General features: G+C 41.9%; 1 protein-coding gene across 1 annotated transcript in view; it reads left to right on the top strand.

The window, feature by feature from the left end:
• LOC135217464 (alpha-soluble NSF attachment protein-like) overlaps nucleotides 1–26,373 on the top strand; it is a 105,097-nt gene that overhangs the window by 50,950 nt on the left and 27,774 nt on the right. The window contains exons 2-3 of the mRNA XM_064253367.1: nucleotides 12,032–12,228; nucleotides 21,000–21,106. Of these exons, the coding sequence (XP_064109437.1) occupies nucleotides 12,032–12,228; nucleotides 21,000–21,106 (304 nt within the window). The remainder of the gene's footprint in view (nucleotides 1–12,031; nucleotides 12,229–20,999; nucleotides 21,107–26,373) is intronic.

Raw genomic sequence — 26,373 nt, 5'->3', positions numbered from 1 at the left:
GAGTCGCCGACAACGGCGACTTCTTAACTCTTAAGCCTTAGTTAACACACCTTAACTTTGGCTAGGTTGGTCAGGTGGTGATATATATTTATATATATATATATATTTATTTTACTTCTTAGCCCTCATGGTATGGTCAATATGGTCTAGTCACATTGTGGTCACGCCCCCGTTGACAGATCATCTGGAGTGCACCAGCTTTATAGGTCTCTACCTCGCTGGCAACTCTAGTAAAGCAGAAGCAGACTTGGGTGACAGTAATCACGAAGTCAGCTATGCTAACAGGTGGAACCAAGATGTAAATCATCTGCATGCATTTGTTTCCCAAAATCCTTCTATTCTGTCCCTTCCCACCTCCAGCGGTGGGATTCAGCTATATATATATCTGACAGGTAAGTTTCATGAACAAAATGATATTGTTATGATACAATAAAGTTTGTTCATACTTACCTGGCGGATATATATAATCAAGTACCCACCCACCTCCCCTCAGGGGACAGTGGAAATAAAAATTATGAGTAGAAAATGGGAATGGTTCCTGATACCCGCCTCCCAGCGGCGGGAATGGGTACTAACCACCTGGCCGACCACTGCGTGTGTCGGAAGTTTTTTAAATTCTGTCGGACTTCAGAAAATACAGCTATATATATATCTGCCAGGTAAGTATGAACAAACTTTATTGTATCATAACAATATCATGTTCACAATGGAGACGACATCCTCTGTCCTCGCAGCTCTTCGTCCAGGGGATTGGATGGGGTCCCTGGACCTTTAGGACGCCTATTTCCATGTGCCTATTCATCCTTCGTCCAGGAAGTACCCAAGATTCATGGTGCAGGGCAAATTATTTCAGTTTCGCGCTCTATGCTTCGGACTTGCGACGGCCCCTCAAGTGTTCATGGGGCTAATGAAAAAGTAGCTCATTGGCTACATCTGAAAGGAATAAGGATCTCTTTGTATCTCAACGATTGGCTGATCTGTGCCCAGTCAAAGGATCGCTGTCTGGAGGACTTGAATTTAACGTTGGACCTAGCTCAGTCCTTAGGACTGTTAATAAACCTCGGGAAGTCCCAGATGAATCCCCAGCAAAGCATTGTCTATCTGGGGATTCTGATGGATTCTCGGGGTTTTCGAGTATATCCATCCCAGGAAAGACAAGATCAATGTTTACAGAAAGTGGCAACGTTCCTAGAGAAAGAACAATGTTCCTTGAGGGACTGGATGAGTCTTCTGGGGACCCTTTCCTCATTGGAACAGTTCGTTTCTCTAGGAAGGCTTCACTTAAGACCCCTGCAATTCTTCCTGAGGGAGAATTGGAATCAGAAGTCCCAAGACCTTTCGGACTCCTTTCATCTCTCAAAGAGGATAAAGGAAGATCTCTGTTGGTGGTTAAACCCAAACAGACTCAACCAGGGAGTCTCGCTTCATTTACCGAGCCCTCGCCTAGTGTAGTTTACAGATGCCTCTGAGTTGGGATGGGGAGAAACTCTGGGCGCGAGAGAAGTGTCAGGCACCTGGAGTGGGGAACAGGTGTCCTGGCACATCAACAAAAAGGAGTTAGCAGCAGTGCATCTAGCACTCCTTCACTTCAAATCTCAAGTCACGGGTTCCATGTTGCTAGTAAACTCAGACAACACGACAGCACTAGCTTACATAAGGAAGCAGGGAGGTACTCACTCCTTCTCCCTATTCAAGAAAGCAAGGGAGTTGCTTCTTTGGACCAAGGACAGGAACATTACTCTCCTCACCAGGTTCATCCAAGGAGAAAAGAACGTGAGGGCAGACCTTCTGAGCAGAAGAGATCAAGTCCTTCCCATGGAATGGACTCTGCATTCAGAAGTGTGCAACAAGCTTTGGAACCTCTGGGGAAGACCGAATCTAGACCTTGTTGCAACGCATTGGAATGCTCCCTAATCTCAGACCCAAGGGCAGTAGCAGTAGACGGTCTTCTTCTAGATTGGAAGGGGATCGACGGGTATGCTTTTCCCCCATTCAAGATCTTAGGAGAGGTAGTGAGGAAGTTCGTCTTGGCGGAGGGAGCAAAACTGACCCTCATCGCCCCATTCTGGCCAGCTCAAGATTGGTTCACAGAGGTACTGGAATGGATGATAGATTTCCCAAGGTCGCTTCCACTAAGGAACGATCTTTTCAAACAGCCCCACTTCGACAGATACCACAAAAACCTCCCCGCTCTCGGTCTAACTGCCTTCAGACTATCGAAGGACTCGTCAGAGCGAGGGGTTTTTCACGTGGTGCTGCAAAGGCTATTGCAAGAGCCAGAAGATCCTCAACATTACGCGTGTACCAGTCGAAGTGGGAGGTGTTTCGAAGGTGGAGCAGGGCCCAGAAGGTATCCTCTTCCAGTACCTCTGTGACAGACATAGCTGACTTCCTCCTGTACTTGAGGGAGAAATGCAATCTCGCTGTCTCCACTATTAAAGGCTATAGGAGCATGCTTTCCTCTGTCTTCAGGTATAGAGGCCTGAATATTGCAGAAGACAGAGATCTCCATGACTTGATCAGGTCCTTCGAGACTTCGAAGTCCAAGACTGCAAAACCACCCAGTTGGAACCTGGATGTGGTCCTGAAATACTTGATGTCTGAGAAATTCGAACCTCCGCATTCTTCCTCCTTCAGAGATTTGACCAGGAAGACCCTGTTCGTCTTTGCACTAGCCTCTGCTAAGAGAATTAGTGAACTGCAGGCTTTGGAAGTCACAGTTGGGTTCAAGAAGGACTCTGCAGTATGCTCCTTTAAACCCCTTTTCCTAGCAAAGAACGAGAACCCTTCTAAGCCATGGCCAAGAACGTTCGAAATTAAGGGACTGTCTTTGCTGGTAGGGAGAGACTTAGAGAGGACCTTGTGTCTAGTCAGGATCCTCAAGTTCTACCTCGAGAGGAAGAAGCGACTTGGAGGGAATGCGGAGAGTCTATGGTGCTCAGTCAGAAATCCTAGGAGAGCTATTTCTAAAAATGCCCAAGCTTTCTTTATCAAAGATTTCATTAGAGAAGCTCATGCATCCTGTGACGATGAGCACTTCAAACTCCTTAGAGTCAAAGCTCATGAGGTGAGAGCCATCGCTACCTCCTTGGCTTTTCACAAGAATTTGTCTCTTCATTCTCTTGTCGAATCCACCTACTGGAGATGCGATTCAGTTTTTGCATCCCATTATTTGAGAGACGTTCATGTCACTTATGATAAGTGCTTCTCTCTTGGACCATACATATCTGCGGATTCGTTGCTGGGGCAGGGAACTGAAGCTAATCCTATTTAGTTTAGTTAGATTAGGAATTTTAATATTTAGTGTCGTGTTTTTATGGTTGATTGGAAGAGGGTGTGGGAAGTGTACCCCTTTCAAATCGTAGTTCTAACAATGATAGTGTGGTCAGGTGGTCGGGATTGGCTGTTGTGCTCCTTGTTAGTTATTTGGTACCTAAGCTCTGTCATGTAAGAAGGTTAGTCCCTTTTGATATGATGAAGGTGAAGGCTCTGCCATGTAAGTGGGTCAGCCCCCATTGGCATGATCCAAGACAAGGCTCTGTCAAGTAAATGGGCTAGCCCCCATTGCCAAGATCCAGAAGGGCTTTCAGTAACAGGTTTCATCCTCGCTGAAAGCTCTTGAGGCAAGCAGACTCATAGACAGTAGCCATGAAGTCTTCTGCCCAATCAGGTAGGAACCAAGGTTTTTTAATTTTTATTGTACCTACAGCAGATGTTGTTTCCCTGTTTTTATTGTTTATTTCTAGTATTTAGCTATCTCTTACCCTCCACCAAGGGTGCCAGTCAGCTAAGTATATATCTGCCGGGGAAGTTGCATGTACAAAAATGATATTGTTATGATACAATAAAGTTTTGTACATACTTACCCGGCAGATATATACGATTAATGGCCCACCCAGCCTCCCCTCAGGAGATAGGTGGAAGAGAAAATCTGATTAGAAAACGGGAATGGTTCCTAGTCCCGCCACCCAGCGGCGGGAGAGGGGTGATCACCTGACCTACCTGTAGCGTGTGCCGCGAGTTTTGAATTCTGTTTTTGTATTTATAAGAATTTTTTTGCATTTTCACTATGAATGAAGGGTCATTTCAATGGATGGCAGGTTCATGAATGAATTGCCTTAGGGCTCTAGACCAGGAAAAGAACGTTCTATTTGAAGGCAATCCAGTTTTATTGCTTGTTTTAATCAGAGATTGAATATATGTAGTGAATTGTAAAACTTTATAAACAAAGGCAGTGGGAGGCCTTTTTCCCATAGTGCTTGGCTTTTAAGCCTTGATATTATAATCAACTTAATACAGTCCTTGGGATATTACCCTTCGTATTTTCAAAGTGAGCCATTACTTTCAAGTCATCAGACTTGATGTTGACTTTTCATGTGTCCTCCTGTCTTGAAGGGACCAAGTTCTAGAAGCCTTAAAATGTAGCAGATGACTACCCAGTCTTTATTTAAGAAGTTTTTGAAAATCAGATGATCTCACGATTCAGTGTTAATCTTAGGTTATAGATGTCTTGCTACCATAGAAGATCTGCTTTGACTTCTCCCAGAATGGGTGCCAAGAAGTTTTTAGCATAGGATGTTGTAGATTAATGTCTTTAATTGTAACTTAAAGAAGCAGATTCTGAATCAGCTGTCGGGGACTAACTTCTTTTTGGAGATAAGATTACTAGTTGAGGCATGCCAAACTGCATTCACAGCAAGTTTTCTGAATAACGTGGACTGGGATGAAAATCATTTTACCACATTAGTACACTGTATATGAATAATTACGGAAAAAAAGCATGATAACTCCTAAATAAATCCAAAAAGTCTGGAGGACCCTATGATCATGGACAAAGTCAACACACTCAAGAAGTAAGATAGTTAAAGTTTGTGGGTGGGATTTCTTGTAGCGCACACACACAAACAGGTTATGAAAAGTATTGGGTTTATTGTAAAACAAATGTTCAGGAACAAAAAAATGGCTGTCCTCACCTTTTCACTTTTCGGTTTCACCTAACTGTAGAAGAATGATGACCTGCTTGCGGTTGTTTCTCATTATGAAGGGGACTTAATGTCACGCAGTTGCCTCCACTTGTACTCAACTAGAAGAATTAATTTTGAGTGACCTTCATCTGTTGTAGGGAGATAAGCAACATGTAAAATGTGGTTTGTTCATGAAACTTACCTGTCAGATATATATATAGCTGTATTTTTCCGAATCCGACAAATTTAAACACTTACGACACACGCTGTGGGAGTCAGGTGGTTAGTACCCATTCCCGCCGCTGGGAGGCGGGTATCAGGAATCATTCCCATTTTCTATTCATAATTTTTCTGTCGCCGGTGCTGAAAACACCTGTTTGCAGCACCTCCGTCCAGATTTTGGAAACTTACTAGCTACTTTAGTATCCCTTTTGGTTTTTTCTTTGGTATCTGAATTGGATCGGTGGCTTGGCACACGTTGACTTTGGATTGATTTGAATTTGGTATTGATTTTTCTTTGATCAAGATGTCAGGGTCTAGTTCTGCTAGCGCTAGATTTTGTTCTATGTCCGAATGTAGAGGTAGGCTACTGAAAGCTTCAGTGGACCCACATTCTGTTTGTAAAGTTTGCAGGGGGAATGAATGTACGTTTGAAAGTCGTTGTAAGGAGTGTGAAAGATTAACAGAGTCGGAATGGAAGGCGTATGAAACCTATCTTAAGAAACTTGAGCGAGATAGGTTAAGGAGGTCTTCCTCCAGGAGTGTTTCAGGTAGGCTAGATTTTAATGATTCTCCTGCTAACCCTCCTTCTGTAGATTATGCTCCTACCCCTGTAGTGTTGCCTCCGGCCCCTGAAACAGTGTCGGTAGAAGGTAATACTTTATCGCTAATTCTTGAATCGATTCGTAACTTAGAATCAAAAGTGTTAGCTCTGGAGAGCAAAAGTGAAGAGAAGTGCAGTGAAAGTGCCCCTTGTGTAGTGGAGGGTGCGTCAGATCGGCCTCATTCCGCCTCTAGACCTAGACCTCTGCTTGACTCCCAGATTACGGGGAGAGAGCATGTCGAAAGTCGAAGGAGGGTTACGAGGAACCCCCACCGATCTGGCGTGCCTTCGGCAGCTTCTGACGAACCTACCCAGACTGCCAAGGAGTGCGCGTGCACGTCCTCTCAAGGAGTGCTTTTCTTCTTCTGAAGCTTCCTCCCCGCGCAAGGGGTGGAGCTCTCATACCGCATCACGTCCGCTGAAAAGGACGGCTCGCGTTCGGGACGCTTCACGTCCAAGTTGTTCTCCGGAACTTTGCTCGTCGCCTGATAGTGCGTTTGCTGCTTTTCCTCCGCAGAAGAAGCGTAAGGATTATTCGGAGGCGGAGTCTTTCCTAGATGTTTCTTTCGAGCGCCGCAGTCGCTCTAAGGTGCGTGAAGTGGCGGTTCCTGGGAGTAGGAAGAAGGCGTTCCCCTCGCCACTCGCCATGCTCACAGGATCAGCCCCTCCCCAGAAAAGGAGGCTTCACCTACAAGCAAGATTCTCCAGTCTCTTCAGCAGCAACTTCGAGATGTTTTTTCTTCGAGAGAGACTGTTCCACGTCGCCGTAAGAAGGATGACAATCTTCCTGTGAAGAGGTCGAGGCGTTCTCCCTCTCCCTCTCCTCGCTCGTCTCTCTCTCTGTTTGAGTCTCCCTCTAGAGTTATTCTGCTCCCAGCAACTTGCTAGAGGAGGCGAGAAATTCGTTTCTCGCTCTCGGGAAGCGGTTGTTTCCGCTGCTACGAAACTTGTTGATAAGAAGCGCGTTTCTTTAGATGCCGAGCGCGCTTCTGTGAAAGTCAAGCGCGCTTTAGTGGACGCCGAGCGTGATTCGGTGCAAGGTAAGCGAGCGCCAGTGGACGCTCAGCGCGCGCCAGTGGACGCCAGGTGTACACCTGTTGCGGTCGAGCGCGCTTCAGTCGGCGCCAGTAGATTGGCTTCGGACGCCAAGCGCGCGCCTACGGACGTCAGTTTTCCACCTCCGCAAGCGGAAGTGGGAACTCTTCCTGTTCGCCGCTCTTTCTCTTTTGAGAAAGCTCGTGACTCTTCTTTACTTCCTCCGACTTCTCCAGTGTCTGAAGAGGAAATTAGTGACGCTTTCGTCGAAGTGGACGAAGAACAGCAGTTGGTTCCAGTTTCGACGGACTACAAGGTTTTGACTCGTTTGCTACAGTCAGTCTTTGCAGACACTTTCCAACCTGAAGCTCCACGTACTCCTCCCTCTCAGTTTTCGTCATCCAAAGCTACTAAGATCTCGGGCTTTGTGAAAATGAAGAAATCGCTTTCTACGAAGCAAGCTTTTCGAAAGGTCCATGATTGGATGGAAAAGAGGAAAGCTTCAGGCAAGACTTCTTTCGCTTTACCACCTTCAAGACTTTGTGGCAAAGCTGGTATGTGGTATGAGACGGGAGAAAACGTCGGAGTTAAGCTTCCAGCCTCAGCTCAAGGAGACTTTGGTAGTATTGTGGATGCCGCCAGAAGATCTTTTCTGTCTTCCTCTAAGGTCTCTTGGACGCATAGTGAGTTAGACTTTCACCTTAAAGGCCTCTTCAGGACACTAGAGGTCTTTAATTTTCTTGACTGGTGCCTAGGAGTATTGGATGCCAGGTCCAGGAGTTCTGATTCCATCAGTCTGGGGGAGCTGTCCAGTGTATTGTCTTGCATGGACAAGGCCGTCAGGGATGGTTCTGAGGAATTGGCTGCTCATTTCAGCACGGGACTGCTTAAGAAGAGAGCACTTTTTTGCAATTTTACTGCAAAGTCGGTCTCACCAGCGCAAAAAGCGGATCTTCTTTTCGCTCCTTTCTCAGAACATCTCTTCCCCCAGTCTATGGTAAAAGACATAGCTGCCAGTCTCCAGGAGAAAGCAACCCAAGACCTTCTGGCACAGTCTTCTAGGAAGCCTACTACTACTTCGTCTTCTGGGTCCTCTGCTTTGAAGAAATCGAAGCCCTTTCGATCTGCTTCTTCCTCGAAGCCAGCCCCTCGAGGAAGAGGCTCTTTCAGAGGCAAGACTCCCGCTCCTTCCAAGAGCAAGAAGTGAGAGGGAAGTCCTTCAGCCACCGGTAGGAGCAGACTTTCACATTTCGCGAAAGCATGGGAAGAGAGAGGTGCCGACGCTTGGTCTCTGGACATCGTCAAGAAGGGGTACAGAATCCTTTCCTGATGTTACCCCCGCTGTCTTCGACACCAAAGGATTTGTCTCCTTCGTATCAGGGAGAAAAGCAGAAAGTGCTTCACGATCTACTAGCTCAAATGATCGAGAAGCAGGCGGTGGAACAGGTCTTCGACCGGAGTTCTCCGGGGTTTTACAACCGTCTGTTCCTAGTGCCGAAGCAGTCAGGGGGGTGGCGCCCCGTTCTGGATGTCAGCAGTCTAAATCGCTTCGTTACCAAGCAGAAGTTCAAGATGGAGACACCTCAATCCGTGCTTGCAGCCTTGAGACCGGGGGATTGGATGGTCTCTTTAGACCTTCAGGACGCATACTTTCACGTCCCCATCCATCCCCGATCAAGGAAATACCTGCGGTTTGTCCTGAAAGGGAAGGTTTTCCAATTCAGGGCACTCTGCTTCGGTCTCAGCACGGCGCCGATGGTGTTCACCGTTCTTATGAAGAACGTTGCGAGGTGGCTCCATCTTGCGGAAATAAGGATCTCTCTCTACCTAGACGACTGGCTTATTCGAGCCTCATCGCAAGACCGGTGTCTGAAGGACCTTCACACGACTCTGTCGTTAGCGAGGTCCCTGGGACTTCTGGTGAATTCTCGAAAAGTCGCATCTGACTCCTTCTCAATCCTTAGTCTATCTGGGGATTCAGATGGACTCAGTGGCTTTTCGGGCTTTTCCGTCCCAGGGGCGACAACTTCAATGCCTAGACAAAGTGTCAGCCTTTCTAGGGAAGGAAACATGCTCGGTGAGGGAATGGATGAGTCTGCTGGGGGACCATTTCCTCACTGGAGAAGTTTGTTTCTCTGGGAAGGTTGCACCTCCGACCACTTCAGTTCTTCCTCTCAAGCAATTGGTCACGCAAACAGGATCTAGAAGAGGTCTTGTTTTTGACGGAAGAAGTGAAAAAGCACCTCAAATGGTGGTTGGATCCAAAGAAGCTTGCGGAAGGACTTTCGCTCAAGCTTCGGAACCCCGACCTAGTGTTGTTCTCCGACGCGTCCTCCACGGGTTGGGGAACAACACTGGGAGGGAGAGAAGTGTCAGGCACCTGGAGAGGGGAACAGGTGTCCTGGCACATCAATCTAAAAGAACTTTCAGCGGTTTACCTTGCTCTAAGGTTCTTCCAAGAGGAAGTCTCCAACAAAGTGGTTCAGATAAACTCGGACAACACCACAGCCTTGGCATACCTCAGGAAACAGGGGGGAACTCACTCTCCTTCTCTGTTTGCCATCGCGAAGAATATCCTGATTTGGGCGAAGTCGCAAAACGTCACGATTCTGACAAGATTTGTGTCAGGCGTGGAAAACGTGCGAGCGGACCTTCTCAGTCGGCAAGGACAGCTTCTGCCGACGGAATGGACCCTTCATCAGGAAAGTATGCCAGGCGCTATGGAAGCTGTGGGGATGTCCTCATGTGGACGTTTTCGCAACTTCCCGAACGAAGAGACTTCCGCTGTATTGCTCCCCAGTTCTGGACCCGGGAGCAGTGGCAGTAGACGCCCTACTGTGGAATTGTCGGGACTAGACATTTACGCTTTTTTTTCCCCACATTCAAAATCCTCGGGGAAGTAATGAGGAAGTTCGCTGCATCAGAAGGAGCGAGAATGACCCTCATCGCCCCCTTCTGGCCAGCGATCGACTGGTTCACGGAGGTGATGTCCTTCTAGTAGACTTTCCAAGGACTCTGCCCCAATAAGGAAAGATCTACTCAGACAGCCCCACTTCGAGAGGTACCACAAAAACCTCCCCGCTCTGAGTCTGACTGCGTTCAGACTATCAAGAAGTTGGCCAGAGCGAGGGGTTTTTCAAGACCTGTGGCAACGGCGATTGCCACCGCAAGGAGGCCCTCCTCAATCGCAGTTTACCAATCAAAGTGGGCTGTCTTTAGAAGTTGGTGCAGAAGGAAGGGCATTTCCTCCACCTCAACCTCTGTGAGCCAGATAGCAGATTTCCTTCTTCACCTTAAGAAAGAAGCGAAACTAGCCGTTCCCACGATTAAAGGCTACAGAAGCGTGCTTTCTGTGTCTTCAGGCATAGAGGACTCGACTTAGCGAATGATAGAGACATTCATGATCTCATTAGATCATTTGAGACTGTGAAAGTTCTCCAACAGAAAGTACCATCGTGGAACTTAGACGTGGTACTTAAGTTTCTCATGTCGAGTCAATTTGAACCGCTCCATTTAGCCTCGCTTAGGAATCTTACTAAGAAGACCATTTTCCTAACCGCTCTGGCGACGGCGAAGAGGGTTAGCTAAATTCAAGTCATAAGCAAGCATATTGGGTTCAAGGATCATAGTGCAGTTTGTTCCTTAAGTCCTACGTTCTTAGCAAAGAACGAGAACCCTTCCAACCCTTGGCCGAGGACGTTCGAGATCAAAGGGTTGTCGGAGCTAGTGGGACCTGAAGCTGAGAGAGTCCTGTGTCCTGTCAGGGCTCTCAAGTTTTATTTGCAGAGAACCAGAGCATGCAGAGGTTCTTCGGAGAACTTGTGGTGCTCTGTGAAAAAACCAGATCTTCCGATGTCGAAGAATGCACTGGCGTTCTTCTTAAGAAGTACGGTTAAGGAAAGGCCCATGAAAAGTGTAGTGAAAGTGACATGGAGCTTCTGAAAGTGAAAGCCCACGAGTTGAGGGCTATTGCTACTTCGGTGGCTTTTCACAAAAATATGGCAATCAAGATATTTTGGGCGCCACTTATTGGCGAAGCAATTCGGTGTTCGCTTCACACTACCTGCGGGAGGTGAAAGTAACATACGAAAATTGTTACTCGCTCGGACCATACGTTGCTGCAGACACTGTTTTGGGGGCAGGAGGTAGCGCTCATCCTATCCTTTAATGGTTTAGGGGAGTTTTTAACTTGTGTTATGGTTGTGGGGTTGACCGCCTGCGGCGGATCTCCCTTCCATTAGCTTAGTCTATGTGGGATACTTTTGGTAGGCTACGCCAGGTGGTTTGGTTTTACTTCTTTGCCCTCATTTGTATGGTCAATGGTCTAGTCACGTCGTGGTCTCGCCCCTGTTGACAGATCATCTGGAGTGCACCAGCTTTATAGGTCTCTACCTTGCTGGCAACTCTAGTAGCACAAGCAGACTTACGCGGCAGTAACCACGAAGTCAGCTATGCTAACAGGTAAGGAATCAAGATATCAATTATCTGCATATATATGTTTCCTAAAATCTTCTATTCTGTCTACTCCCACCACCAAAGGTTGGGATTCAGCTATATATATATCTGAACAAAGTAAGTTTCATGAACAAAATGAATTGTAATGATACAATTAAGTTTGTTCATACTTACCTGGCAGATATATATAATCAAGTACCCACCCACCTCCCCTCAGGAGACAGTGGAAATAAAAATTATGAATAGAAAATGGGAATGATTCCTGATACCCGCCTCCCAGCGGCGGGAATGGGTACTAACCACCTGACTCCCACTGCGTGTGTCGTAAGTGTTTAAATTTCTGTCGGATTCGGAAAAATACAGCTATACATATATCTGCCAGGTAAGTATGAACAAACTTAATTGTATCATTACAATATCATATTTATTTTTTTATAACATCATTTGTTACTTATTTAGGTTTTAGTAATGTGATTAACCCTTGAAATCTTGTCATGTTTCAATAAAGATGGAAATCTATTAAATTTAGGGGTAATGTCTGGGGGACAAGGTAGGAAGAACAGTTGTAACTGGGAGAACTACCAGGATTTGCAGAATAGTCAGGGTATCTCTCTCCACTTATTAGGAATGTATATGTTTGTTGGTTGCTGTATTTTCCAGATTTCAGATCTTTGGTTAATCCTGTTCTCTCTTGTAATCTTCATATTTACTGTAAATCTAGTAGTTTTATAATGTTAGCTTCTGTATTTTCCAGGGGATCATCAAAGGTGGATGAGGCAATGGATTTATACCAGCAAGCAGCAAATAAGTTCAAAATGGCAAAGAAGTGGAGCTCCGCAGGGCATGCTTTTAGTGAACTTGCTTCTCTTCATGGCAAAGCTGGGTCTCGCTTAGATGCAGCTACAAATTATGTGGAGGCTGGAAACTGCTACAAGAAAACTGATCCTAATGGTAATACTACTATTTCTGTTTCTCCCTCTCTCTCTCTCTCTCTCTCTCTCTTTTAGTAGGAATAAACTGCTGTAAAACTAATCTTAATTAAATAAGGTTTGCTTTTTAAAAAATCAATTTGTAACCAAAAAAATTAATAGTTAAAATAAGCGTTAATGTTTATGTGTGAGATTAGGTAAACACAGTTGTTGTCGTGATTAGTTGGGCCGTAGAGTAATGTTAAGTATTACACTAAGAAGATTCGTATAACTGACAGATAGGGATTATAAAGAGATTAGTACCTAGAATCCGACACACCTGGAAGAAGAGTAACTTTCCCAAACAAGCATAAACAATGGGTACGATTAAAAGTTTGAGATAACCATCTCAGATACAAGGACAAGACAGTTAAAGAATTATAGGTAAGAGCTGTTCAGAACTTTGGTAAACAAAACCATGTTCACCATACATATTCACAATACAGGTTAGACTTACATTACAATGATGATAACTCAAAGGCAACTAATTTTTATTTAAGTCTGTAATTATATCTTTGAGGTCATTCTTAAACATGTTACAAATACAAGGGTCTAAATGAAAAAGGCCACGACTAACATTGAAATTACAACGAAAAGTAAGTTGTATTAAAGCAGATTCTAAAAGATTTCGTGATAAGACATCTCGACAGAAAACTAAAAAATCTTATTGATAGCAGTGATTGGACTAATTGTGCACGTCAAGATTGTGTTGTTAACCTATCTAGTAAACAAATAAGGGAAAATGTTGTGATTGCGCTTGGATATGGTTTATCTTTCTTTAGAACAAGTCGACTTTCTACTTTAATGATCGCGTCATCCCTAAGTAAATTTGAAAAATATTGTGATCTTCCTCAAAATCATGTTGACATGATTAAAGGTATTGTTTACGGAGCTGCCAACGTTAAGCATGAAAGTAACTTCCCTGCTCGCTATAAGAAAAGTTTGACCGATCTTAAAAAGGACAATACTATCCACATTACAAAAGCTGATAAATCAAATAGTATAGCAATTTTAGATAAAGCTATAGTATAGCAATTTTAGATAAAGCTGACTACGTATCACGTATGCAAGCCCTACTGGATGATGATGTGACTTATAAAAAACTAACAAAAAATCCCCTTGATCAAGTCATAAAAAACTTCAATAGCACAGTGAAAAATATCCTTAAAGATAAAACAGAACTACTAGGCAAATTGTCAGTCAAATCTCCTTCGCTACCTTACTTGTACGGATTAATCAAAACGCACAAAGAAAATAACCCTATGCGGCCTATTATCAGTACTGTTGGTTCAATTTCATACAAACTTTCGAAATATATCACAAAGATCTTGTCCCCGTTACTTGGAACCATCTCCGATTCTCATATATATAATTCTCTAGATTTAGTTGATAAATTAAACAAAATTGCTCTTTGCCCTACTGATAGATTCGTTAGTTTTGATGTATGTTCTCTTTTTACTAAAGTCCCTATAGACTCTATTTTAGACTATCTTAGTAATGAGCTAACTCAGCATGAATTACCTCTACCTATAAGTCACATTATTTCACTCACGAGTTTGTGCATTTGTGATTGTAAGTTTATATTCAATGGTGAATTTTATCAACAAATATTTGGCATGGCAATGGAGAGTCCTTTATCACCACTACTCTCAAACTTGTACATGGAATTTTTTGAAAAACGCTACTTACCTAATATCATTTATATTCCTGTAAAATGGTATTGTTATGTTGATGATATTTTAGCTGTCCTGCCTGTCGGTATTGATGTAAATGATTTACTCTCTAAATTAAATAACCAGGTACCATCGATTAAGTTTACTCTAGAATCAGAAAAAGACAATTGCCTCCCTTTCTTAGTTGTTTTGATACACAGAGAACCATTTCAATGTAAATTCAATAGTTATAGGAAACCGACCAACAACATAACTTATGTACATTTCTTCTTAACATAAAAATATCAATTTTTTCTTCTATGTTTTTACGAGCATTGCACATTGTCAGTCCCCAATATTTGGATAAAGAAATTGAATACATACAAAAAATAGGGAAAGATTTATGCTATCCTTCACATATATTAGATATTTTTTTATAATAAAGCCCACAAAAAGTTTTATAGTGTAAGTAACACACAGAAAGAAAATTTTAAGAACATTCTCAGTTTGCCTTTTTTTTAACGGATTTGAAACCATTAAATCATTGTTAAAAGCTTTTAATGTCAACCTTGTTTTCTCCTATAATAACACACTAAAAGGAATGTTAATAAAAAATAGCCCCAGAGAAAGCAACAACATATATAAAATTCCATGTATGGATTGTCCCTCATTTTATCTCGGACAGTCTAGCAAGGGCCTAGAAGTAAGGCTAAGCCAGCATAAATATTCTGTAAAAACTGGGCAAACATCTAATTCAATATTCATTCATTTAAGTGAAAATAACCACCGAATAAATTGGGTTGGTAGTTCAGTAATTGCAAGGTCAAGAGATGTCTTATCATGAAATCTTTTAGAATCTGCTTTAATACAACTTACTTTTCATTGTAATTTCAATGTTAGTTGTGGCCTTTTTCATTTAGACCCTTGTATTTGTAACATGTTTAAGAATGACCTCAAAGATATAATTACAGACTTAAATAAAAATTAGTTGCCTTTGAGTTATCTACGTTGTAATGTATGTCTAACCTGTATTGTGAATATGTATTGTGAACATGGTTTTGTTTACCAAAGTTCTGAACAGCTGTCGCCTATAATTCTTTAACTGTCTTGTCCTTGTATCTTAGATGGTTATCTTAAACTTTTAATTGCACCCATTGTTTATGCTTGTTTGGGAAGGTTACTCTTCTTCCAGGTGTGTCGGATTCTAGGTACTAATCTCTTTATAATCCCTATCTGTCAGTTATACGAATCTTCTTGTTTTGTCTTTTGTCCCATGTATGTCAGTTCTGCTTAGTAAAGGATGTGGAAACGTCAAAAGGTCTTGCAGTTACTCCTTTTGTTATATAGATATATATAGATATATATATAGATAGATATATATATATATATATATATATATATATATATATATAGATATATATATATAGATATATATATATATATATATCAATATATATATATATATATATATATATATATATATATATATATATAGATTTATATATATATATATATATATATATATATATATATATAGGTACTATATATATATATATATTATATATATAGTACTATGTATATATATGTATGTATATATATATATATATATATATATATATAGGTATGTATGAGGTATGTATGTATGTATGTATGTATGTATGTATGATGTATGTAATGTATGTTGTATGTATGTATGTACACACACAGTGGGCCCCCATATTCACGTTCTCTGAATTCACGGACTCGTGCATTCATGGATTTCTCTATGGGCCATATCTACCTATTACTCATGGGAAACTCACATATTCGTGGCATTTTTCCGAGAAATATCCACAAATTTCTGTGTGTTTTTATCAATTTCATCATAAAATTCACTTTTTGTGATTAAACTATTAAAAAAGCCTTGTTTGTAAATTTTTAGTGGGTTTTCTTGAGTTTTAAGTAACAAAATAGGCCATTTTAAGCATTTTCATAGGGGGCTCCAACTATTTGCAGATTCTTGCTATTCACAAGTGGGTCTGGTACGCATCCCCCGCAAATATGTGGAAGGCCACTGTGCAGTGTTCCCCTGTATTTATGGGGGTTGTGTACCGGACCCTGCGAATAGTTAAAACCCCTGTAAAAATGCTTGAAACTGCCTATTATGTTAGGTAAAACTCATGAAAAACCCACTAAAAATGCTTCTACCCAGTTTGTTCATATGTGGAACAAACTTTTGGTCTTAACAATAGGATATTTCCAAGCGCTGGCTGGTAACCAGTTAAAAATAATCAAAGATTGTCAGCAAGAAACCTGTGAGATCTGGCAACTCCTGCATGTACAAGGTGATAGTTGGTCAGAGACTGCACACCGCCTCGTGATGTATTTAGCCTTTCCTTAACCGCCTTGGAGAGTAAGATGCTATCGCTTTGCTCTCCTTTCAAGCCGGTTGATTTGTGTCCATGTTCATTTTATTTCAGTGTGTTTGTGTGTTTCTGCATTATGGATTCTACCGAGTCTCCACAGCCTCATCAATGCATGTGTCCAGGCATTCAGGGTTTTTCTTGCTCAAGGTTTTTAGCTGTATTTTTACGATTACTAATCCTTGCCCAGAGTATCGTTCCTGGCCCAAGTTGCATTGGTGAGTGTTTTATAGGAAGAGGGAACATCGTAGAGTTTTGAAGCTTCCTTCTTGGGAGGGTTTTTCTTCTTCTTGGATGGATGATTAGGCATCTCCCTCTCCTGCTAATGTTCCCCCACTAGTGCTAGTGTGCCTCTGTCTCCTTCCTTTTCTTCCATTGATTTGTTGATTGAAGTATCAAGAGTTCCACAGGATGATGTTATGTTTAATGTAGCCCCTCTCCCTCAGGTTCTCACTTTATACCCGAGAGGAAGGAGGCTACACCATCTAGTGACTTATTTTCAGATTGGAGTTATCCAAGATTGTGGCTGTTTGGGCGTCATTGGGGCTACATGGTTCACCTTCCTTGGATGGACTGCTGTTGCATTTCTTGGAGCCTCATACCCCTCCCCATGCCCCTATAGCAGTTCTGCCTCCCCCTGGACTCCTCTGTTGGATCTCGCATACTGCCACCTTGCGGAGCCCCATAGTCAACATCAATGCTCCCTGGGTCACATCTTATCATTCCTCTAGTGAGGCCATCAACCAGCTCCAGTCTTAGAGGTGTTGTGACGTCACTCCCAGAGTCCTCTCAGCTTATGACGTCAGATGCGGTGGCCCACTCATCCTTCAGCTGTGACGTCACCTCTTCCCGTTATGACATCATCGTTTTCTCGCCCTGAGCCATCTGAGGCTTTAGTTTAAGTGCTCTACAAGAGACTGAAGGATTTCTGCTGTGTCTATGAAGAAGAAGAGTCTTAAACAGAGGATCTCTTCTCCTACTCCTGCTAGTAAGAGACCGCATAGAGAGAGGAGTTTTTCTCTTTCTCCTGTTTCTTTGCCTTCCTCCTTTCGCCATTGTTTCAGACGTCGGAGGATCAAGGACTTTGTGGTTTCATCGTCTTTGAGTGAAAGGTCGTGCCTCTCCCTTGCACGTTCTTATTTATGCAAGTGAGAGAAGTGTTTCTCCTCATGTCCCACAAGGCCATGTTTGTTCCTCTCGTTTGCGTTCGTGAGGTTGGCAGTGGAGATGGTGGAAAGGCATCCTCCTCTTCAATACATGACTGTATCACCAGTACGTCATGAGAGTAATGTATCTTCCCTTCATGGCCATGTCTCTCCCTCTCACGTATGAGTTCGTAACAGTGTGAGTGTTGAGAGTTTTAAGAGTGTTACAACATCTTCCATTGTGTGTGTGTGTGTGTGTGTACAGGCAGTCCCCAGTTATCGGAAGGGGTTCCATTTTTGACAGGGTGCTGATAAGTGAAAACTGCCATTAACTAAAACTCGGTGCTTTATGGTGCTTAGGGCACCAAGTTCCGGTTAATGGTGCAGATAACCGGTTAATGGTGCCTCTGTTAGCTATGTTATGGCGCCATAGCTATTATCGGCACCTTATGGCGCCGATAACCAAAACGTAGCCCATTATGGTGCCAAAAATTGCTGATTATGATACTAGATAAGCGCCATAAAACCGTACCACCATTAACTGATGACTGCCTGTAAATAGGTAGACCCCCGGTTTTTTTTGGGGGAGGGGGGATTCTGTTTCGATGGCTTAATAAGTGAAAATTGCCGATAACCAAAAGGCGCTTACCAATATGTAACCGGATCTTGGTGCCTCCATTACGTATCATGCTAGAATAGCGCTATAAAACAGGATCACCAATTACCAGGGGTTGCCTTGCCTTTATAGTATGTAGTATTATATACAGTGTGTCTTCAACTTATGAAGGGGGGGGATGTGTTCCAGCACCACACTGTAAGTTTGCATATTTGCAGTATTTTACCATGAGAAATATCCACAAATTACTGCTCATATCAATTTCATGATTAAATGTACTTTTTGTGTTAAAACTATTAAGAAGAGCAGGCATAAGGATTTTTAGTAGGGTTTTCTTTAGTTTGAACTAAGAAATTATGCAGTATTCTGCATTTTATAAGGGTTCGAAGTGCTCGCAGATTTTAGCCATTCAAGGGGGGGGGGGGGGCCTCTGGAATACATCCCCTGTAAATATAGGGGGTCCACTGTATATATATACAGGCCATTCCTGAGTTATGATGGTCTTTACTTTAGTTGATCTGATCTCACAACTTTTTTCAAAAATATAAAAATTCCGTTGGACTTCAGACAAAAATCCGAAGTTAAGGTGGTCCTAAAGTTAAGGCGATATTAGGCTGTGTAAAAGTTTCTGAGCTACTATATTTAGATTTTATATCCAGTAATCTATTAATTTAAGATATTCCTAGTTGTATATGTACTGCATTTAAAGAGAAACAGAGAAGTTAAAACAGAAAGCAAAGCTCTTCCCCTGAATAGGGAATTCTTTTGAGCCAAAACAATGGTTTGTTGTCAAGGTAGACCTTCACTTGAATTTTATTACAAAAGAAGCTCCAAAATTTCAGTGTCCCAGTTCACAGTAGCAACAGTATTATGATTGGAGAAACCAGTGTGCTGTTAAAAGGAGTTATCTTTTTAAAATTTTTATGAAAAAGGAATTATGAAATGATTTGGAGACACTTTTCAAATATAAGAGGATTAAAAGGTCAGAATGCTCTTGATATTGGTAGACTACTCAATGGAATGTTTGAAAAGATATTCATAGCTCAAAAAGCACAAATCCAAATGGTGTCAGTCCTGAAAGACGAAGTACATCTTTCCTGAAGAGCCTCAGAACTACTTTGGCAAACATCCAAAACTGAAGGAGTGTACTTATGGGCAGTATTGATACTGAATAATCTGCACCCAATGATTAGGTGAATTTCACAAGATTCACAAGGCATATCTTACACTGAAAGGGCATTCATGTTTTTGCTTTAGAACATTTATGGTTGTAGGATGGAGATATCTGTGGGAGAAACCTTATTACTCTTTCACAGGATTGAAGAAATGGAAATTTCTTTCCCCCAAGCAGGATGCAACACCAGGTCTTAACTCAAAACTGTTGCTTGAATTCAAGACAAAAAATAAAAAATCTGGAAGGAGCCAGAAAACTGGGGAGTCACGATGATTCTTATTCTTAGGAATGCTTAGAAAACTGAAGTTGACTCCCTTTGGTACTCTTTGAAATCCATGTTAAACAAGTACTATATCAAATGTAACTTTGGTGAGATGGAAGGAATGAGTGAGCTACATGGTTGTAAATGGGTATGATTATTGCCAAAGACACAGTGCAGAGGCTTATCTAGACACAACAGCTAAAGTGACACTAATACGAAGGGTGTGAAGAAAAGTAGGAGGAGTGTGTTCTAGATGAATATGATTACTATGGGCAAGGAGTAAACAAGTTGCAGAAAAGTGGCATGCACACTAGCAACTAATCACACAGGCTAATAAAGACAGTAGAAGGGGGAGTCACAGTAATAAGAATGATAACTTCAGCTTTAGAGGAACAGGCTGCAGGTGAGCAGATAAAACTAGTTTATTAGGTCTGAAATATGCAGATGGTTCCTCAGTCATTTCAGTAAACAGAGCAGGGGATAGAAGATTAGCTGAGCTCTGTACTGATGAGGAACTAACCTGCTGAAGATGGAAAGTGCAAATGCACTGGATGCATTCTGGGACAAAGACCTGAAGCAGGTGATCTGGTGAATACTATGTAATACTATGTACAAACAGGGAAGCAACAAAAGTGTGAACAAGTTGGTATCTGTGACCAAAGACATAATATAGAAGCTTCTCAAAGAATAACAACAACTGAGACAAATGACCCAAGTCAAATGTGAACACTTCCTCTGTACAGGAACCACTACAGGACAAGTATCAACCTCTCACCACCAAATTATGCAAAAAAGTAAGCAGCTTTTGCAAGATATTTACAAACGCTTATTCTAGAAAAATGTTATGCAAATAGTAATAAAACTGAAGCCTTCTTAGTGATACACATAGCAAAAAAATAAGGATCAAAAGGTCAGTGATAAAAGAAAAATACAGTACGTACTGATAAGAAACAAGGGAACTGTCACTGGTCCTGAAAACAAAAGACTAATAGGTATTAGGTATAAATCACAAATCAACACTGAATATTTTTCAGAAAAGTTTTAACTATTTTCAATAAGGAAAATTAAAATTAGGGATAATTAATTACAGTTGGGAGAAACGTAGCAGAAGCAATATTCCATAACATGCCAAAGAATTAGAATCTCAAAGAGGCTAACTAGATGAAAAACACAAAGAATGATTCAGATAACTACCAGATACTGCTAGGGACCTATACGCATGTGCCAACTAAATTACAAACAATGATTGAAAGGCCTGAATAAATTTGTAGTAAAGTGTAAGGTGGGTTTTGCAGGAACCAAGGAATATTTGGTAACATTTATTCTAATCATTCATTGATGAAAATTATAAGTTCTGTCTTAAGTGAATGAGTTTTAATATGTCCTGATAGCCAGTTTTATCTTAAGTTTACTGCCTGCCTTTGATTCCATTATGATCTTGTTTGAGGCAGTTCCCTCTGCTTTTAGTATTCAACTAATTATGTGTCCTTTATACGGTTGCAGAGGCTGTGAATAGTTTGCTAAAGGCCATCGAAATATACACAGATATGGGGAAATTTACCATGGCTGCAAAGCATCACCAGAGTATTGGAGAAATCTATGAAACTGAGGTAAGAAAGTGTGCTCTATCTCTGAACAATAGCCTAACACATTGTGAAAGGTGTAATGATAGCCTAAAAATTGTGTTGCACACCAGCCTAAGTATTGTATTGCACACCAATAGGCTTACTGTGTCAGTTGTAAAGCGATGTTCATAAACAGATGTTTAATTGCACATGTTCATTAATATGATTGTGTATTTTCAAGTAACTATAATGCTTTTGACAGTTGAAAAGTTTTTGTATATCATACTACATTATGATAATGATGCAATATATACATTTACTAAGTTTCAGAACACTGTATTGCATTAGTACACAGTATGAGTGTGTGTATGTGTTATGAGAGATTTTTTTGAATTTTTAAGTTTGTTGGCATGATGGCTTGTGTTTACCTGGAAATGATACATTTTCTGTATGCTATATGGCATGGAGAACAGTTATACGTACATTGACGACTAGTTTATATAATCCTCATGACTTCAAACACAATGGAACAATAAGGATATTTTTTATGTTTTGCTATTCATTTTTCATGTGCTTTATATTACACAAATCTGACCACATCTTCAGGCTTCATCTCCCTTTCATCATGATTATGTGTCCATATGGAACTTTGTAATTTCCATTATGCTGTAATATCTTTTCTGACTATCCTTTCATGTAACTCTCACTATTCTTAAAGTTTATTTATTTATTTTTTTGCAAAACACCAAATCTTTAGATATAGTATTGTCGTACCTTTATTCGCGTCTTTTGTAGATGAATAGTCTTAATTTTGTAGGCAATTTCAGTGTACGTAATTGATATCCAAATCTTATTCATTGTGCCTGTTGTTTGATTTGCATTTTTCAGTCTTATACTAAATTCCAATTTCTAAATATTTGGAAGATGCAACCTCAATCTTTTTTCCATCTAATGTCATGTCATCCTTTCCTGCATACTCTGGCATTATTTCCATTTCTCTTAATGTATTTTGAGCCCCGTCTCTTGATGTATAATGCAATGTTCTTTAGTAAGTATGGTATTTTGCTGATTAAATAAGATAGTAATATCTGTTAAGTTTCTGTTGTTCTCAATTTAAAACTTTGGCTTCCATCTGCAATCATTTGTATTTTATATCTGTATACATAAGAAGGGCAAACATAGAACAATACCAGAACCACGCTAATTAAAGTACAATAATTTTGTTTGTAACTTTACCTTGAAAATTGCTTGCTTGCAAGATCAGTGATGCATGACAGTTACATTGAAAAATAGATCTTCCTGTAATTTTGTATACAGATAATTATTCTGTTCAGTGACACAAATACACATGAGGGTTTTTACTATATGTACTTCTTTTATGTACATCATGGTTTTTCAGAGGACATATTTTCAAGATAAGCAAAGGATGACTGTATTATATTCAAAGATGTATTTCTTTTTTATAGTGTAGCTACTTTTTTCCTCAAAGGAGTTACTCTCTTGGTCCCCCCCCCCCCCCTCCCCCCGGGCTCTATAAGACAGATCAGCTTATCTCAATTAATTATCTTATAGTTGGTCATGGCCAGAATATTGCTTGTTGGCACAGTAATAGAACATAAAGGACTCAGGACAGGAGGGCTTTTGTCTCCTGTGTGTAGGCTTTCTTCCTCGTTATGCTCTGGTTTGTCCCAGAGTTTATGCGTCCCTAGCATTGGCTCTGGAAATAGTATTCAGCAGTGCATACATCAATCATAGTAACACCACCCTAGCTAGGTACATAAATAGTTTGTTCATGAAACTTACCTGTCAGATATATATATAGCTGTATTTTCTGACGTCCGACAGAATTTCAAAAACCTCCGGCACACGCAGTGGTCGGCCAGGTGGTTATTACCCATTCCCGCCGCTGGGAGGTGGGTATCAGGAACCATTCCCGTTTTCTATTCATAATTTTTCTGTCGCCGGTACTGGAAACGCCTGTTTTCAGTACCTCCGTCTTAGGATTTTGGAAACTCCATTGCCGCTAAGTATCCTGATTGTCTTTTGATTTATTTACTTGGATTTGTGGCTAGGCATACGCTATCTTAAATTGATTTGAATTTGATTCATTTTTGCATAAGATATCTGAATCTAGTTAGGCTAGTTTCAGAGGGTGTTGTCTGCAAAGATAGGGTGTGGCTACCGAAAGCTTCGGTAGATCTGCCCTTAGTATGCACGAGGGGTATGGGTCTTGCTTCTTTGTGGAGACTTTGTCTAATTCCGTAAGAAAGAAGTATGATTCGTATGTACGCAGTTATTCAGTAAACAAAAGTCAGGGTAGTGAACCTGCTAATCTACCTGTAGACTTCTTTTTGCCTAACCCTGTAGTATGGCCTACGGGCTATGAATATGTCTGCGAGAGGTGCTCGCTCTCCTTCATTGTTGTGAAGAGTGCTACTTCTGTAAATGATACACCCTGTAGTGTTGCCTTCGGGCCCTAAAACAGTGTCTGGAGAGGGTATTGCCCTTTCTCTGATACTCTCTCGATTCGTAACTTAGAATCGAAAGTGCTTGCTTTAGAGAGCAAAAGTGAAGTGGCTAAGTGCAGTGACAGTGCCCCTTGTGTAGTGGAGGGTGCGTCAGATCGGCCTTATTTCGCCTCTAGGCTGGGACCTCTGCTTGACTCCCAGGAACAGGGAGAGAGCATGTCGAAAGCCGAAGGAGGGTTACGAGGAACCCCCACCGATCTGACGTGCCTTCGGCAGACCGGAAGATACTCCCAGGCTGCCAAAGTGCGTGCATGTGCACGAATCCTGAAGGATTGCTTCTCGTCCTCCGAAGTGTCCTCCCCGCGCAGGGGTTGGAGCTTTCGGAAGGACTCGCGCCCTCTAAATAGAAGCTTTATAGAGGAGGACGCTTCACGTTTCTCTCTCTCTCTCTCGTCATGCGTTTCAGTGAGAAGTAATAAGGCGAACGTCGCCTGAACATGTGTACGTCTTTCCACCGAGAAATACGAAAAAGAAGTCGTAGTAGCAGGACGCTTTTGAGCGCGGACGTCCGAGCTTTGTTCTGTGAGAATAAGAAGGCGTTCCCTCGCCCCTCGTATTCTTACACGATCAACCCTTCTCCTGAGACTGCTTCGTGCAGTCGGATTTTTCTCCAAGATGTATCTCGCTCTTCCCTGATGGCAGTTTCTTTCGCTTGTTTTGACGCCTGTCAGGAGCGTGACGCTTTTCTGCACGCTTCTTTGGACACTCGGCTTGGACGGGACGCTCGGATGGACGCCAGGCGCGCGCCAGTGGACGCCGAGCGTGCACCAGCGCACGCCAGGTGTGTCGCCTGGCTGAACGTTTCTGTTGAACTCTTCAACCTCTTGTTTCAGATTTGGGCCTAAAGAATTTATTACCTCTACCTTCGGTGATACCTTCTACCTCACCTGCAAAGAATGTGAAGTAAGCAGTGCTTCGGAGGAAGCTTAAAGTGAACAGGCAACTTCGTCTTCGAAACCCAGCAAGACATCGGGTTTCGTGAATTCAAGAGGTCTCTATCAATTAATATTGCTTTTCGCAAAGGTGGATGGAGTTAAGGAAAGCTCAAGGGAAGATCTCGTTTGCTCTACTGCAGTCAAGACTTTGTGATAAGGCAGTTACGGGTTATGTAAAAGCTCGACGTCCTGCACATCATGACGCTCGACTACGTTCGGTAGGATTCTTGCAAAAGCACTCCTCAAGAGGACGCTCTTCAGGAAAGCGCAAGACAGGACTTCCTTTGCCGTACTGCCAATAAATTTAAGTTGCAAGCTTTTTAGTCCATCTGAAAGGGCTTTTCAGATGATAGATTTTGTTAGTTCCTAAGTTCGGGACTACGCTGCCGAAGTTGAACATCGGGGTCCTACCTGCCGAAAGCCCAGTCTCTTATCAGGATTCTTGCCCCTTCCTCGATTGATACGGGAATGGGAAAAATAATATGCTCGACTTCCTGGATTACGTTTTGTCAATTCAGTGACTTTCCCCCATTGACAATATACTATCGTTTTGTCAAGTATAAGTGGGTATCCCCTCATTGACAAAATATCTCTTTGTCCCGTAAATGGGTTAGTTCTCATTGACAAACATCTCAATAACTTGATATTGCGTAAGCGGATAAGCTCTTTTTGACAAGATTCGTAAGAGCCCTCATTCATCAATCATAGACTCGTACAAGTAATAGACTTGTAGACTACGTCAATGAACGCTTATGTCCAATAACATAAGAAGCTTGAGCTATCTGCTTCGATTCTCTAAGATTTGTTCAATAAACTTGCCTGTCAGATATGTATGTAGCTGTTTCCGAATTCAGCTATAGATATGTCTGCCAGGTAAGTATGAACAAACTTTTATTGTATCATAACAATTTCATATTTTGCCTTGCGTTATTTTACTACTGGTTGGTTCAAGTCATATACGCTTGCTGTAGTTACCTTTTCGGATTACAACCGAGAGGTCTATTGTCTTTAATTTTAAGGGCATTTAATCGTTACTCCCTGCAGCCTACGAGGAGTTTCCGATTTTTCTTTTACCGTTGTATGATAATGTTATGACGACACAAAGGCACTTCTATATTTAGCGCCTTCTGTTTCGCTTAAATATACCAGCTTGAGAGTCTCTTTCTGCTAAAAAATAACGGACCTATTTCTTCGTAGAATAGAGTAGCTGGCAACCCATGCATAACGGTAAGAGACGACGAATGTAAGCTGCTGCTGTCACTGTCCGCTCCAGTCCAACCGAGCCGAGCCAGTCCCAGCTCGTTCGCTGTCATGCGCGGTAGGTTACGTCTCTCTCTCCTGTGGGATTGACTGACTAACCGTATCTCTGTACTGGCGGTTACGTCTCTCTCTCCTGCGGGATTGACTGACTAACTGTATCTCTGCCCTACAATCACGGACTTTAGCCTAAGATTGAGGGGATTTCTTATATGAATGAATAAACATTGCATTCGTTTTGCCTTACTATGTTCAACAGAGATATCTCTTAATCCTTTCGGTGCTTGTTACCGCACGGTATAAGACTACGAGTCTACCGCAACATTGCACTATTATATGCTCTCCTGCTTAGGCAAAGCACAGCCTTTTTAGGGAAGTAAGCATACTTGGGAAGGGAATGGATGAGCTTGCTGGGGACCATTTCCTTCCTGAAGAAGTTTGTTTCCCTGAATAGACTGCAATTCAGACCTCTACAGTTTTTTCCTACCGGGAAACTGAAATTTTATTCAAGATCTAGGAATGATTCTGAACATCTCAGTGCATCAAGTATCACCTGAGGTGTTAGAAAGAAGGTGCCGGACATCTGGATAGG

Source organism: Macrobrachium nipponense, chromosome 7 (assembly GCF_015104395.2).
Source record: "Macrobrachium nipponense isolate FS-2020 chromosome 7, ASM1510439v2, whole genome shotgun sequence".
Lineage (NCBI taxonomy): Eukaryota > Metazoa > Arthropoda > Malacostraca > Decapoda > Palaemonidae > Macrobrachium > Macrobrachium nipponense.
This window is presented reverse-complemented; position numbering and strand designations above follow the sequence as displayed.